Source organism: Malaclemys terrapin, chromosome 6 (genome assembly GCF_027887155.1).
Source record: "Malaclemys terrapin pileata isolate rMalTer1 chromosome 6, rMalTer1.hap1, whole genome shotgun sequence".
In the NCBI taxonomy this organism is placed as follows: Eukaryota; Metazoa; Chordata; order Testudines; family Emydidae; genus Malaclemys; species Malaclemys terrapin.
Window position 1 is genome coordinate 55,280,128 of NC_071510.1, and position 14,113 is coordinate 55,294,240.

At 43.9% G+C, this 14,113-nt stretch overlaps 1 protein-coding gene across 1 annotated transcript in view; it reads right to left on the reverse strand.

Annotated features, from left to right (window-relative positions):
• Positions 1-14,113, reverse strand: part of LMNB1 (lamin B1) — a 41,890-nt gene that overhangs the window by 12,143 nt on the left and 15,634 nt on the right. The window contains exons 3-5 of the mRNA XM_054033068.1: positions 13,692-13,817; positions 12,614-12,784; positions 5,337-5,462 (exon numbers count right to left, since the gene is read on the reverse strand). Coding sequence (XP_053889043.1) covers positions 5,337-5,462; positions 12,614-12,784; positions 13,692-13,817 — 423 coding nt within the window. The remainder of the gene's footprint in view (positions 1-5,336; positions 5,463-12,613; positions 12,785-13,691; positions 13,818-14,113) is intronic.

The following is a 14,113-nucleotide window of genomic DNA, read 5'->3' on the forward strand; positions in this document are numbered from 1 at the left end:
CGTCTCCTCCTTGCCTGGTTTTTCAGGTTCTGGTTTAGCATAGACTGCACGATAATCCGCAAGGTGTTTACAATGTTCATGATTGCTGCCTTGAGCTGAGCGGGCTCCATGTTTGCTGTGGTATGGCGTCTGCACAGTTCACCCAGGAAAAAAGGCGCAAACCGGTTGTCTGCCATTGCTTTCACGGAGGGAGGGGAAGGATGTACCCACAACCACCCGCGACAATGTTTTTTGCCCCATCAGGCATTGGGATATCAACCCAGAATTCCAATGGGTGGGGGAGACTGCGGGAACTATGGGATAGCTACCCACAGTGCAACGCTCTGGAAGTCAACACTAGCCTCAGTACATGGACACGCACTGCCAAATTAATGTGCTTAGTGTGGCCACATGCACTGGACTTCGTAAGATCGGTCGCCAAAAATCCAATTCTGTAAATTGGGAGTAATCCTGTAGTGTAGACATACCCTAGGAGTTAGAAGTTTTGTGGCAAAGCCTAGAATAAGTTTCCAGTGCCAGTAAATTAGCTTCTGTACTTCAGTGTCATCTTTAAAATGGAGACGACCCCACCTACTTAACGGGAAAAGTTGTAAAGCTATATTCATTAGTGTTTGTAAAGCTCGTTGAGTGCCTCAAAAAGACAAGTGCAAATTAGTATTATAGACTGTACACGTTTTCTGACTCTGCAGGAATAAATCCAGTGAATCACCAAGGAAGCAATCCATGTGTCCTACACCACACTACACACAATCAATCCCCCCCAAGAGGATGGATAATCAATATCTCCCCCTTCCACACCTGCCAGACTGTCCAAGAGTCACATACGGCCAATGCCACACCAAAAGGATGCAAATACAAAGGAATCCCCAAATAATGCTGAGATACACATGGCCCCAAGAGACCCAGACTTCTCTAATAAAAAAAGAGGGGACATAGGTAGAATTGGAATGAAGTGACAGGTGTGGCCAAGCATACACCATGTCCTAAAGATGGCCACTTTTTGCCCACCTACCTTGCATGGGCATTCCTTTTGATGGAAATCTGGATGGTTCAGCAGAACTCTAATGCATCTGCCATAGCTTTAAACTACATTAATACAAAAAGGTCTATCCTACCCAAGCAATCATTGTTAGGGTGTTCATTACAGATAATTCACTAAAGATCTCAATCAAAAACCTTCAAAGGGATCTTTGTCAGTGACAGTCATAGAAAACTTTAAAATGAAGTAGAGTTTCCATTGAGTGGTGTAGCTAGAACCACTGCTTCTAGTCTGGTACTGTCAGAAGCGTGCTGCCATGGGTGCTACCTTCCGGAGGACACAAATACTGACCACTTTTATATATGAAGAGTGCCATGAAATTTTTAATACAACAGTAAGCACGATCATCAGCTTTATGGTTCAATTCTATTTTGGGGAAGTTCAGTTCATCTGTTGCAAATTCCCATTTCCCTCCACTTCCATTGTTTATTACAGAAAGTATTTTAACTTCTTGTTCTATCCTATAGTGTGATGCATCAGGCTAACAAGGATCTCTTGTGAGTTCTATACTCAAACCTTATCACCAACCCCAGCTGAAGTCTACAGGAGTTTTGCATTTGGAATGGAGCATAGATTACACAAGCAATTACAGTAAGAAACCATGTGATGTTTGTGAAATGCTGTAAAATTCTTCCAAGTAAAAGGCACTGGTAAGATATGGACATTGCCTACTGCCCACATTTTAACAAGGCACACAATTTGGAGGTCTTGGCAGATTCTCAATTGCTTCTGCATTAAGTCAACAATAGTGATATTGGATATGGCTAGAAACCTCTTTAATGAAATAAATACTACTGGGAATTGTGTGATATGGGAGACTAACTTTCCAGGTACAGATTGGAGGACAAGCGCTACTAATAATAGCGGGGCCCAAATTTTCCTGGATACGATAGGTGAGAAATTTCTTCACCAAATAGTCACTGAATCAACGAGAGATGATGCCATTTTAGATTTGGTATTGGTGAGTAGTGAGGACCTCACAGAACCAGTTGCAGGAGACACCCTTGGTTTAAGTGATCATGAGCTAATTCAGTTTAAAACTAAATGGAAGAACAAACAAAAATAGATCTGCAAGGAGGGTCCTTGATTTCAAAAGGGATTCCCTAATTTTTTTTAAGTTATTAGTTAGCGAAGTGGACTGAAGAACTCAAGAATCTGAATGTGGAGGCAAAGTAATTCTAAGTCAAAGTTGCAGAAACTATCTTAAACCTGAATCCCAAGCAAGGGGAAAAAATTGATAGGGAAGGGTTGCAGACCACGCTGGATGAGCAAACATCTCAAACAGGTCATTAAAAGAAAGCAGAAAGCCTACAAGGAATAGAACGTGGGATGGATAAGCAAGGAAAGCTAACTTTTGAAGGTCAGAAAGTCTAGGGATAAAATGAGAACTGCCAAAAGCCAAGCAGAGTTGGACCTTGCAAAGGGCATTAAAACCAATAGTAAAAGATTCTATAGCCATATAAATAAGAAAACAAGAACAGAAGAAGTGTGACCACTAAGCATTGATGATGGGGTGGAGATTTAAGATAATCTAGCCATGGATCAACACCTAAAAAAATACTTTGTCTCCTGTTTTTAATAAAGCAAATGAAGATCTTATGGGTAGTGGCAAGGTGACTAACAGGAACAAGGATATGGCAGGAGAAATGACCACATCAGAGGTAGAAGTGAAACTTAAACAGCTTCATGGGACTAAATCAGGGGGCCTGGATAATCTCCATCCAAGAATATTAAAGGAACTGGAACATTAAATTGCAAGTCCAATAACAAGAATTTTTAATGAATCTGTAAACTCAGGGGTCATACCCTATGATGGGAGTATTGCTAATATGGTTCCTATTTTTAAGAAAGGAAAAAGGGTGATCCAGGAAACTACAGGCCTGTTAGTTTGTCCTCAAATTGTATGTAAGGTCTTAGAACAAATTTTGAAAGAGAAAGCAATTCAGGACACAGAGGTAAATGGTAATTGGGATAAAAAAATTGCAGATTCTGTGGCTGCAAAGTACAAGAGGTCAGACTAGATGATCACGATGATCCCTTCTGGCCTTAAAGTTTATGAATAGCCACAAATGCTTTATTCCATCTTTGGTGAAGTTAAACTTTCCTTTCAGAAGCAAATTTGCTTGTTATCAATGCCTCTGCTAGTTTCAGTCTGGATTATGTAACCAAGTAGATTAGGCTCTCCTGGGAGGACCAACCTTCAGCTAATGCAGAATGTGTGGTTTACTCTGTGGTGTTTGTCACATACAACCCCTCTGCTCAGTAGGCTATTCTGATTTCCAATATGTTTAATTCAAGATTCTGCATCATAAAGCTCATGAATTCTGGTTATTTTACGGTCTGCTTATATTCTCACATTTCGTCCCAACAGACAAGATTATCAACAGCTTCTAGAATTCTAGATATGCACAGAATATTCTTGATGGAGGGAACTCAAATCATGAACTCTTTCCCTGCTGGTTCAAGAGAAGTTGACAATTTGAAGGTTATACTGCAAGACCTGTTATATACTCAAGCTTTTGCTTTAAATGGTACTCAAGGTATGTGCTGGTAGGAGAGCAAGGTGAGTTTCTTTCCTAGGGAGTTGACAAAATTCTCTTTAGTTGAAGACATAATATTTATGTAGTGTAAATACTACAGAACTACCAAGCAAGAGTAGGTCTCAATTGTTCAAGACCTGAAATCCTCTATATATAGAATAACCATTTGCTTAATATTATTGTTTGCTTAATACTGTTTCACCTACCTTGAAAACAGAAACTTAATAAATGTTTTTGTTCTGTGTTTGTAGATGGCCTAGCACAATGGGGTCCTTGTTCATGACCAAGGCTCCTAGGCTCTACAGTAAAACAAATAAAAGCTCTTTTGGTTTCACTATGGCTTTCTTAAAAACCTCACCTCAAATGTTATTTTGTAGTTTCCTATAGTAACACACCATAATATATGCACCTCTCTCGATTGTCTATTGAATCGAGTTTGATGTCTCAGTCCTTATCTTCAAAGCCTTTAAAGGCCTGGGACGAAGGTATCTAAAAGTTCCATTAAAGCTCTGGAATGAAAACCTGGATCAAACAACTTTGCTTCTCTAGCACAATAGAACTGTACACAATAAAGATAAAGCTCATCTATCAGGAGACTGAACTTTCTCAGGGGCCAGCCCAAGATGATGAAATGACTTCAGTCAGGAACTAAAGGAACATCAGAACCCTCACCATCTTCTGCTCCGAGAGCAAGATGCATTTATTTGACCTTGCTTTTTCTAAAACATATAGCAATGTGCGTAGATTTAAAATAAAGTTTACAGAACATCCTCTTCCAAGCGCATGTAGAGTACGAGAACACAAATGTGACAAATATCACATTGCTTAATGCCCATCCGCTCAGATACTACGGTGATGAGTGCAGAAGAACCCATATAGCACAGAGAACAAACAGTACAATGGGGTAGAGACGTGAGATGAAAATAAAACCTTGTAATTCTTGAAGAGGAACAACATCTCTCAAGAACAACACTACCTACACCGGGGCCCCGGCCATTTCTAAATCAATACCACAGAACCTGCATTTGTTAAAACCTGTTCAGTTTTTTGCTTGTAATGATCGAAACTGCAGACTGAGCAGAACAGAAACTACTTCACAAGTCATTAACCACTTCGTCATTGACAGAATGATCTGATGGAGAAATAGATAAACTGAAGTTAGCTAGCTACCAGGGGAACAAGAGACATGTAAAGAGATCAGAACAAAACTAATTCAGTATATTTTTAACATATAATTCATTGGAGAATGAGAAAAGGGAAAGAGGTGTCTTAAAGATATCAATGTAAAAACTTAATTACTTACAAAAAGAAATTGAAGTGCGTATTTGAAAAAAATACCTTTTTTTTTTAAAAAAATATTTCTTTTCCCATTCAATAAACAAAGACTGACTATGCAAGGGAAACAGTGCAACAGACCTTAAACAGCTGTTAAATATATGAAGTAAACAAATAGGAAAAAAAAGTATTTTTATTCTAATCTTTCAGTTATAATAATCTTTGGTATTACTTGTAACAGTGAAGCATTTTCAGGAAGGAGTTTAAAATTTAGATAATGCCTCTCAAATACATACTGTAGAACAGTTCAACTTTATTTTCAGAAGTTATGGAATTTAGAAAGTCAGTAAGATGAAGAGTAATAAAATCCATTTAACATGCAATAAAAAAAAAAAAAAAAAAAAAAAAAAAGAGAAAAAGGTATAAACTTTTAATCAAATTCTATTACAGGGATTAGGTCTAAATCCCAAGTGATTTGTTACCTCTTTTTGTAGGCTTGAAAGCTGGGAGGAGAGGCTTTCAATCCGCATGCGACTTTCTGTCAGTTCTTCTCTTACTGTGTTAGCTGCAGAACTACTCATTTCAGAGGAGAGTCTGGCATTCTCAAGCTACAACAAAGCAAATTGCACATCAGTCTCAAAAGACTTGCTACTAAATAAGCAAGCAAGCATGGGTCACCTAAAGAAATTTCATGTAGTATTACTAATAAACCACAAAGTTCCTGTCTGTAATACAGGGAAAGCATCATGCTGCCTCTTTTGTAATCGTAATTGAGCAAGTGTAGTGCTCAATTACAGTGCTGGATTCACTTTCCCGAGAGTCAAAATCTAGTTGAGTGCTAGCAACAAACAGCAGTACAAGCTTCCACCGCTCACTCCATCAACATGTCCCAAATTGGAACTGTAAAAGTCTTCATCCAGAGGCAAATTCAGTTTTCAAGCCCTTCATTCTTTGGGCCTAAGACTGCCAAACAAGGGCTCCTATTGTGGTGCTGCCTGTGCAGATATTTGACCAAGATCACCAACTGATTTCACAGAAGTTATCTAGTGTTACTTTTTCAATCAGTATATTGGGGTGTCCCAAATCAAAAGACTTCATACCACATTACCAGTCCCTTGAGCCATCACATTCCTTCTCTTTACAACCACCACTTTCCTTAAGTAATTTGCTATTTAAAAAAATATATTCACAACCATGGAAATTAATTTTTTCAAAAGAGGTGAACAAACTGCCACAGATAGTTTAGGCAGCACCATAAATTCAACTTAAATGTGTGTTTGTTTTTTTTAAAATCACATCAAATATGGTCAAAGGTACTGACTAAAATAGAACAGCACACACATAACAGTTTGAGGGAAAAACCTACAGTTCATTAAGCCATTTTAGGCTAGTAAAAATAGATCTAGTCCCTAAATTTTGAGCTAGACTTTAAAGGAGGAAACTATTCCAAAATTCAATTGAAATTTTTCAAGGAAGATTAATCTGAGCATAACTATCAGTAGCAGTTTACTATAGCTACACTATACAATTTATTCTTTATTATGAGTTTTATCTACTATGAAATCCATGCACATGAATGTGGAAAAGCAAGCTGAAGGGAGTTTAAACTGAGAGGAGTCTGTTTACAGAAATGCTGAATCATCAAGGCAGAGGAAGGAAGAAACAAACCCAAAAAACCAAGTACCATACCTTTTTGTAACTGTTGTTCTTCGAGATGCATTGCTTGTGTCCATTCCATTCTAGGTGTGTGCGCGCCCCCACGTGCACAGTTGGAGATTTTTGCCTTATCGGTATCTGTAAGGTTGGCTGTGCTGCCATCTTGAGCGCGACGCTCATGCGCTCGTGTATTAGGCGCCGCAGACCCTACGCCTTCTCAGTTCCTTCTTGCCGGCAACTCCAGAGGAATAGGAGGGCAGGTAATGGAATGGACATGAGCAACTCATCTTGAAAACTTATAAAATCTTAGATAACCATTTTTTCTTCGAGTGCTTGCTCAGAGTTCACAGTCTAGCGGCTTGCAGCACTGCTCTACCAAAGCCAGCATTGGCCCGGGCCTGCTGGATAAGTGCATAATGGGACGTGAAAATGTGGACGGATGACCAGGTGGCCGCCCTACAGATGTCCTGGATAGGCATTTGGGCTAGAAAAGCTGTCGAAGAGGCTTGCGCCCTGGTTGAGTGGGTGGTTATAATTGCCGGAGAGGGCGCCTTTGCCTGATTGTAGCAGCAGCGAATGCAGGCAGTGATCCAAGAAGAAATTCTTTGAGCAGACTTTGTACAACCTTTCATTCTGTAGGCCAATGTGACGAACAATTGCACTGACTTGCAGAACGGCTTGGTCCTCTCAATGTAGAAGGCTAGCGCCCTCCTGATGTCTAGGAAATGCAACCTATGCTCCTCCAACTTACCTGTCTATTTTCCAAAGCTGCATAAGTAAATGCCTTGGCCCGTATGAAACAGAGACCGCCTTGGGCAGGAAAGCAGGATGTGGTCACAGCTGGACTTTGTAAAAGACCGTTCAGGACAGTTCCAAGGTAAGTGTCCTAATCTCAGAGATCCAGTAGGCAGATGTTATTGCAAACCAAGAACCATGACCTTCCAGGAAATGAGGAGAGAGCAGAAAGCCAGAGACTCAGAAGAGGGGGGTCCAGTGAGAAGTGACAGCACAAGATTCAGGTCCCACAGAGGAACGGGATCCTTGAGCGTCTCTACTCGCACGTCAAGGCCCTTGAGGAACCTAGCAGTCATGTCCTGGGCGAAAACCAACCTAGCCTTGAGCGGTGGATGGAAGTCTGAGAAAGCAGCCAAGTGGAACTTGATAGATGAAATGGACAGCCCTTGGAGCTTGAGATGCAGAAGATAGTCCAGGATTAACTGCAGCGAGGTCCGCTCGGGTCGAATGCCTTTATCTGAGGTCCAACAAGCAAATCGCTTTCATTTGGCCAGGTAAGTCGCTCTGGTGGAGGGCTTTCTGCTGCCCACCAGGACCTGTTGGACACCGGCTGACCGGTCCTGCTCCTCCGCATTTAACCATATGGCAGGCAGCCAACCCGTCAGGTGCAGTGCCACCAGATTTGGATGCAGAAGACTGCCATGGTTTTGGGACAGCAGGTTCAGCCTGGGCGGTAGCTGTAACAGAGCAGCCACCGAGGGGACTAGAAACATGCTCAACCAGTGCTGGCGCAGCCAAGCCGGCACTATGAGGATCACCTTTGCCCTGTCCTGCTTGATCTTCATGAGGACCCTGTGAATTAACAGCACTGGGGGGAAGGCATACAACAAAGCCGCCGTCTACGGGGGCAGAAAAGGGTCTGAAAGAGAGCCTCTATCGATCCCTCGAATCGAGGCAATTTCTGTTCTGCCTATATGTGAACAGGTCCACCTGGAGAGTCCCCCACCTCTGGAAGATGATGTTGGCCACTTCCGAATGAAGGGACCACTCGAGGCAAAACTAAAAGGTCTTACTGAGGCAATGTGCCAAAGCGTTCCTGGCCCCGGGGAGGTGTGCCACTACAAGATGGCTGTCGTGCTGTACACAAATCCCAGAGGCGGATGGCTTCTTGGCAAAAGGCAGACAGACAATCTGGCTCCACCTTGCTTGTTGATATAGAACATAGCCGCTGCATTGTCCGTCAGGACCACCCTGCTTCTTATGTGAGGTAGGAAGGCTTGGCAGGCCAAGCAAACCACTCTAAGCTCCCTGACGTTGATATGTAGGGAGCAATCGTGACTTGACCAACAACCTTGTGTGCTGAGATTGCCCAGGTGGACTCCCCACCCCTGGTTTGAGGTATCTGAGATTAGGGTCACTGATGGAGATGGAGCCGCGAAGGGAACTCCCTCCAACAACGATTCAGGATTCTGCCACCAGGTGAGTGACAACAGTATGTGGTCCGGGACCCTGACCACACAGTCCACACTGTGTCTGTTGGGTACGTAGACAGATGCCAGCCATGCCTGCAGGGGCCTGAGGTGGAGCCACATCTGCCGAACAACATAAGTGCAGGCTGCCATCTGGCCCAACAATTGCAGGCACGAGTGAGCGGCGGTGAGAGGGTGGGCTTGCCTGCACGAGATGAGATCTGCCATGGCTTGGAACCAAGCCTTGGGGAAGGAAGGCAGGCTCTGGCCTGAGTCGAGGACCGCTCCAATAAACTATATGCATTGCACTGGAATTAAGAGAGACTTTTCCTCATTTATTAACAGCCTCAGGTCACGACAGGTGGAGCAAATCACATCAAGATGCTGAACCTAGTCCCTGGCCAGCCCTTTATTAGACAGTCGTCAAGGTATGGGTCAATATGGCACATCAGGTAAGTGGCCACTGGTGCTATGCACTTTGTGAATACTATTTGGGCGGATGAGAGACCAAAGGGCAGCGCCATGAATTGGAAATGGCGCTGGCCCAGCACAAAAATGGAGGAAGCACCTGTGCCCTTGGAAAATGGAAATACGCATCCTTCAAGTTGAGCGCGGCGTACCAGTCTCCGGATCCAGGGAGGGGATGATGGAGGCTAGGGAGACCATGCAAAACTTCAACTTCTTGACAGACCTGTTAAGGCGACGCAGGTCCAAAATGCATCTGAGACCCATGTTTGCTTTCGGGGTTAGAAAGTAGTGGGAGAACCCTTTTCCTTTCATGTCCCCAGGGATCTCTTCCACCACCCCCAGATGCAGGAGGTTCTCGACCTCTTGGACAAGAAGTTGCTTGTGAGACGGGTCCCTGAAGAGAGGTGGGAGGCAGAGTCAGACACGAAGTGCAGGATGTAACCTGAAGATATTGTATCGAGCACCCAACGGTCTGAGGTCAGCCATGACCAGGCCGACTGGAAGGGGCACAGGCAGTTAAGGAAAGAGTGGGCGGGTGGATCCTGGGAAGTTACTGGAGCGCCATCCTTGAGCGCATCCTCAAAATGCCCTTTTTTGGCCTCCTTGGTTCCTGGAAGGGCCAGGCTGAGCAGATGAACGGGAAGACGACACGTGTTGCCACTCAGACCCCTTGTCTCTATCCTTTCTACTGTAGGTAGTCAGCCGGGGAATCCCGCAAGACCTAAACTGGGGAGGCAGAGGATGGAACAGCTTCCTGGCCTGCTGAGGGGTATTAAGGCCGAAGGAGCAGAGGGTGGCATGGGAGTCTTTAAGGCTGTAGAGCTTTCCGTGCATGAGCTCAGAGAGGAGCCCTGCCCCCTCAAACAGGAGATCCTGAATGGTGGCCTGCATCTCCTGGGATAACCCAGAGGACTGCAACCAGGAGCTGCGCCTCATGACCTCGGCAGAGGCGACCACCGTGGTCGTTGAGTCCGTAGTGTCTCAGGCCATCTGGAGGGCCCGTCTCCGCCGCTGTGCCTTCTTTCACTAAAGCTGCGAACTCCTGGACTCAGTCCTGTGGGATTTGAGGAGGCCCTCCCACAGGTTAAAATTGTACCTGCCTAACAGGGCCTGGTGGTTATACACCCGAAACTGCAGGCTGGCCATCGAATAAACTTTTCTGCCAAACAAATCCAGTCTCTTGGTGTCTTTGTTTTTGGCATGCCACTGATTTGGCCCTGCCTGTCCCTTACATTAACAGCGGACACAACCAGAGACCCTGCTGGAGGCTGTGTGTACTAATATTCTAACCCTTTTGCAGTGACGTAGTACTTCTTTTCCCCTTCCCTCTCCGGGACAGCTCCTTAGATGTTGGAGCCCGATGCATTCAGTATGGTGTTCTGACTCCGATGCCAGAGGCGCTTTGTCCAATGCAGCCAGGGAGGACTGGTGAGAATGTAGGACCACCATTACAGACATGCCCCACTGGTTCCAGTATGGCCCTTAAGCGGGCCACTGTCCCTGCTGCCCTGCCGCTGCTGCAGATGCCGTACTGATCTCATGGGTTGGCGTCAAATCATTCCTCCTTGATGAGGGGCTGAAGTCCCAGTCTGACAGTGGCCATTGCCTTTCCAGAGACCAGGGTGGAGCCATGGAGGCCTGAGTCTGCCAACTGACCCAAGTCAGCAACCGGTGAGATGAGGACGAGGATCAGTGCCCACCCAACGAGCAGTACTGGAGAGGTGGAGACCAGTGCCATGATAGGGAGCGATCCCGCCCCGGTGGGGACCAACATCTGGGAAACAGTCTATGTGAAGGTGACCTACGCCACGGCAGTCTTTGGCAGGAAGCTCACAGGTACCAAGGACTGGTGCCTCGACTCCAGTATCCCATGCCTCATAGAGGGAGAGTGTGGCATCAGGGACCTGGGGCCTTCTGATCCGAGACCAAGGGTGCAGTGCTGGGGTCCTAGGCCACAGAGATGGGGATCTACACCTGTGATCCGTGGACCGAAGGTACTTCACTGCCATATAGAGTGGGTCCCATCACCGGCTTGCCCTTAGATGTTAACATCTTAGCCGAGTCTGGCACAGCGTCTGTGGTGCTGGCCATCCTGCTTGTTCTTTAGCCACCAAGGCTGCTTCAGCAACGAAGGCCCTAAGAGAACCTGAGGTCCCCATCACTCCCGAGAGTCGGATCCCTGCCCGGGCTGGAGCGGGGTCAGAGTTAAGCAGTATCCCCATGAAGTCCCGGGGCAGGCACTTGGCCTGATATAGGTCTTTTGCCCAAAGCCCCTTTTCCCCTTTAGTGCTGCTCTTGTTGTTGTTTCTTAGGCACCGGCAACAGGGAATGGTGCCGGGCACAGCTAGGTGCCAGCGGTGCGCTCTGCATCTGTACTGAGGTGCTCGGTGTGGCATCCGAGCAGGAGGGCTCCAACGCAGGACAAAGCGCAACCTCCATGAGGAGGGCCCTCAGGCAGATATCCTGCTCCTTTTGGGTACTAGGGCAAAAGTTCTTACAGATCCTGCACTTGTCCCTTCTATGGGACTCCCCAAAGCACTTCAAACAACTGTCATGGGGGTCACTAATAGGCATTGGCCTGTTGCATCACTAGCATGGTTTGAAGCCGGGGGAACAGGGCATGCCCTGTGTCGGGACTCTAACTACTAAACTAACCTAATATTTAACTTAATGGCTAACAAAGTACCTACAAACCACATAAAAAGAAGATAGAACTTGTAAAGAACCGCTAACGCTCTTGCAATGCAAGACGAGACGCTCTGACCAACCATCATGAAGGAACTGAGAGGGCGTAGGGTCGGCGGCACCTAATATACCAGCGCATGAGCATGGTACTCAAGGGGGCACCACAGCTGACCTACAGATACCACTAAGGCAAAAATCTCTGATGACTGTGCATGTAGGCGTGCACACACCTACAATGGAATGAACATGAGTAAGCACTTGAAGTGATATATTTCTGTACAAGTAAGTTCCACTCACCCTTTTCTCTACAAGAGGGGCAGAATGTGGTAGAGTTGCTACTTAACCATGTTTTGTGTGTTGTCACATGGGATGTGCTAGTTTTATAAAAAAATACGGGAAATCCTGCCCACCAATATTAATATAAATCCACATGTAAAACATTTTCTGGAATCCACAGTACTAGTCATACTCTCCCCCCCCCGCCTTTTTTTTTTTTTTTAAAAACACATCCCAAGTGCAGTCCAAGACACTACATTCTGGTACTTCCTGACAATTATTTCCAATGGAAATCAGATTTTACATGCATCTAGAAATTTAAATTCACGCCCAGAAACATGAAACTTTACAGCCAGCCGACAGTTCTTGATACACCTTAACGTTTAAATAGTTTTATAGTTATTTGGAATTACTATAATCCCACAAGAGAAAAATCTGTCAAGCAGCAGTATAAAGAGAAACGCTCTCACTTTGGCATGATAAGTCTGTTCCAGCTCTTCTTTATACAGTTTCACTTGTGCATCATGCTGCTCTCTCATTTCATGAAGTGCTTGAGCCAGTTTGTGTTCATACTCAATTTGGCGCCCAGAATCCACTTCAACCAACCGAGTTTCATGTTTCCTTCTTGTCTCGTTGATTTCCTAATAAAACATGGGCATAACATTAACAATATTCTGGTGATTTCAGCCAAGATGAGCTTTAGACCAACAGCCAAGAGAGTCCAATTTTAAGCTGCTATAATTAGAATGTGAAATAATGTTGTTTTCAGCTAGTGTTCTGAATAAATGTTGGAATATTTCACAAGAATATTTCCAGTAGCATATCCATTGCAGATCTTTATAAATTATACTATGGTGAACATCTAAAAATTTCACGCAGATTCCATATCTGACACCATAAACTGAATTTTACATCCTACAAGATTAACTAGTCACAAGAGTGTTAGAGGAGCACCTTCAACTTGAAATATTACATTTCTGAGGACTGTATATTTTTGCTAAAAGTAAAAATGAGGATTTAAAGTTTAGAGGGGAAAACGTACCGCATCTCACCATTTATTTTGTGCATTTGGCATCACTTGAGAAATTTTCACTAATCATGCTTGGGGAGGAGAGGCAGCACACTTGCGCACTCTTCCCTAAACTCTGCAAAAGGGTGTAATAGCAGCAAAGCTGACAATGAAACTGGAAAGGAAATAGATGCATACACAGAGAAAAGAATGCTGTGCTCAAGCTTATTTTTTGTTGCTCTCATGCGCCTCCTGAACACTCATACATAACAGGGAATTGGAAAGTCCTTACCTTAAGGAGAATACTTAAAACAAATTTCAGATTATACTATTTAAAAGGGTACAGCATAAAAAAAATTAAGCTATTTCACATATTAAAAACAGCTATTTCAGTCATGTCACATTCCAGGTTAAGTTCTTATGTTTCCATAATATACAAATAAAAACATACCAGAATTCCCAATAAGCAAGCTGAATTGGTTCAAAATGTTTAAAATTTGCTTCCTCTAGAACTAAAACTTAGTATTCAAGAGAATTACCTCTTCATACATATTTTTACGGAACTCCAGGTCTTCAGTCAGACTCTGACAACGATTTTCGAGATCCACCTTCATTAAAGTTTCATCTACCAGCTGTTTCTTGGCAGCAGCTAAGGAGGCTTCCAACTAAAAATTATTAGTACAGTCAGACTTAAGTAGATCTCTCACACATCACTTATTGACATTTTTAAGCAGCAGCTGAGAATGAAATATGCATTGAAATAAAACTTATTTATTACATTTACCATTTACATCAAGAAAGTCTGTTTTACCCATCACCTTATACAACTCTTGTAGTTCATTACAGATACAGTCCAGGTACTTCACCTTAATAAGGACTATCATTTTCAAAGATAGTAATTAATTTCCTTTAATCCCCTCAAGAAGTTGGTTGAGAGACTGCTGTCAAGATTTTCTATTTG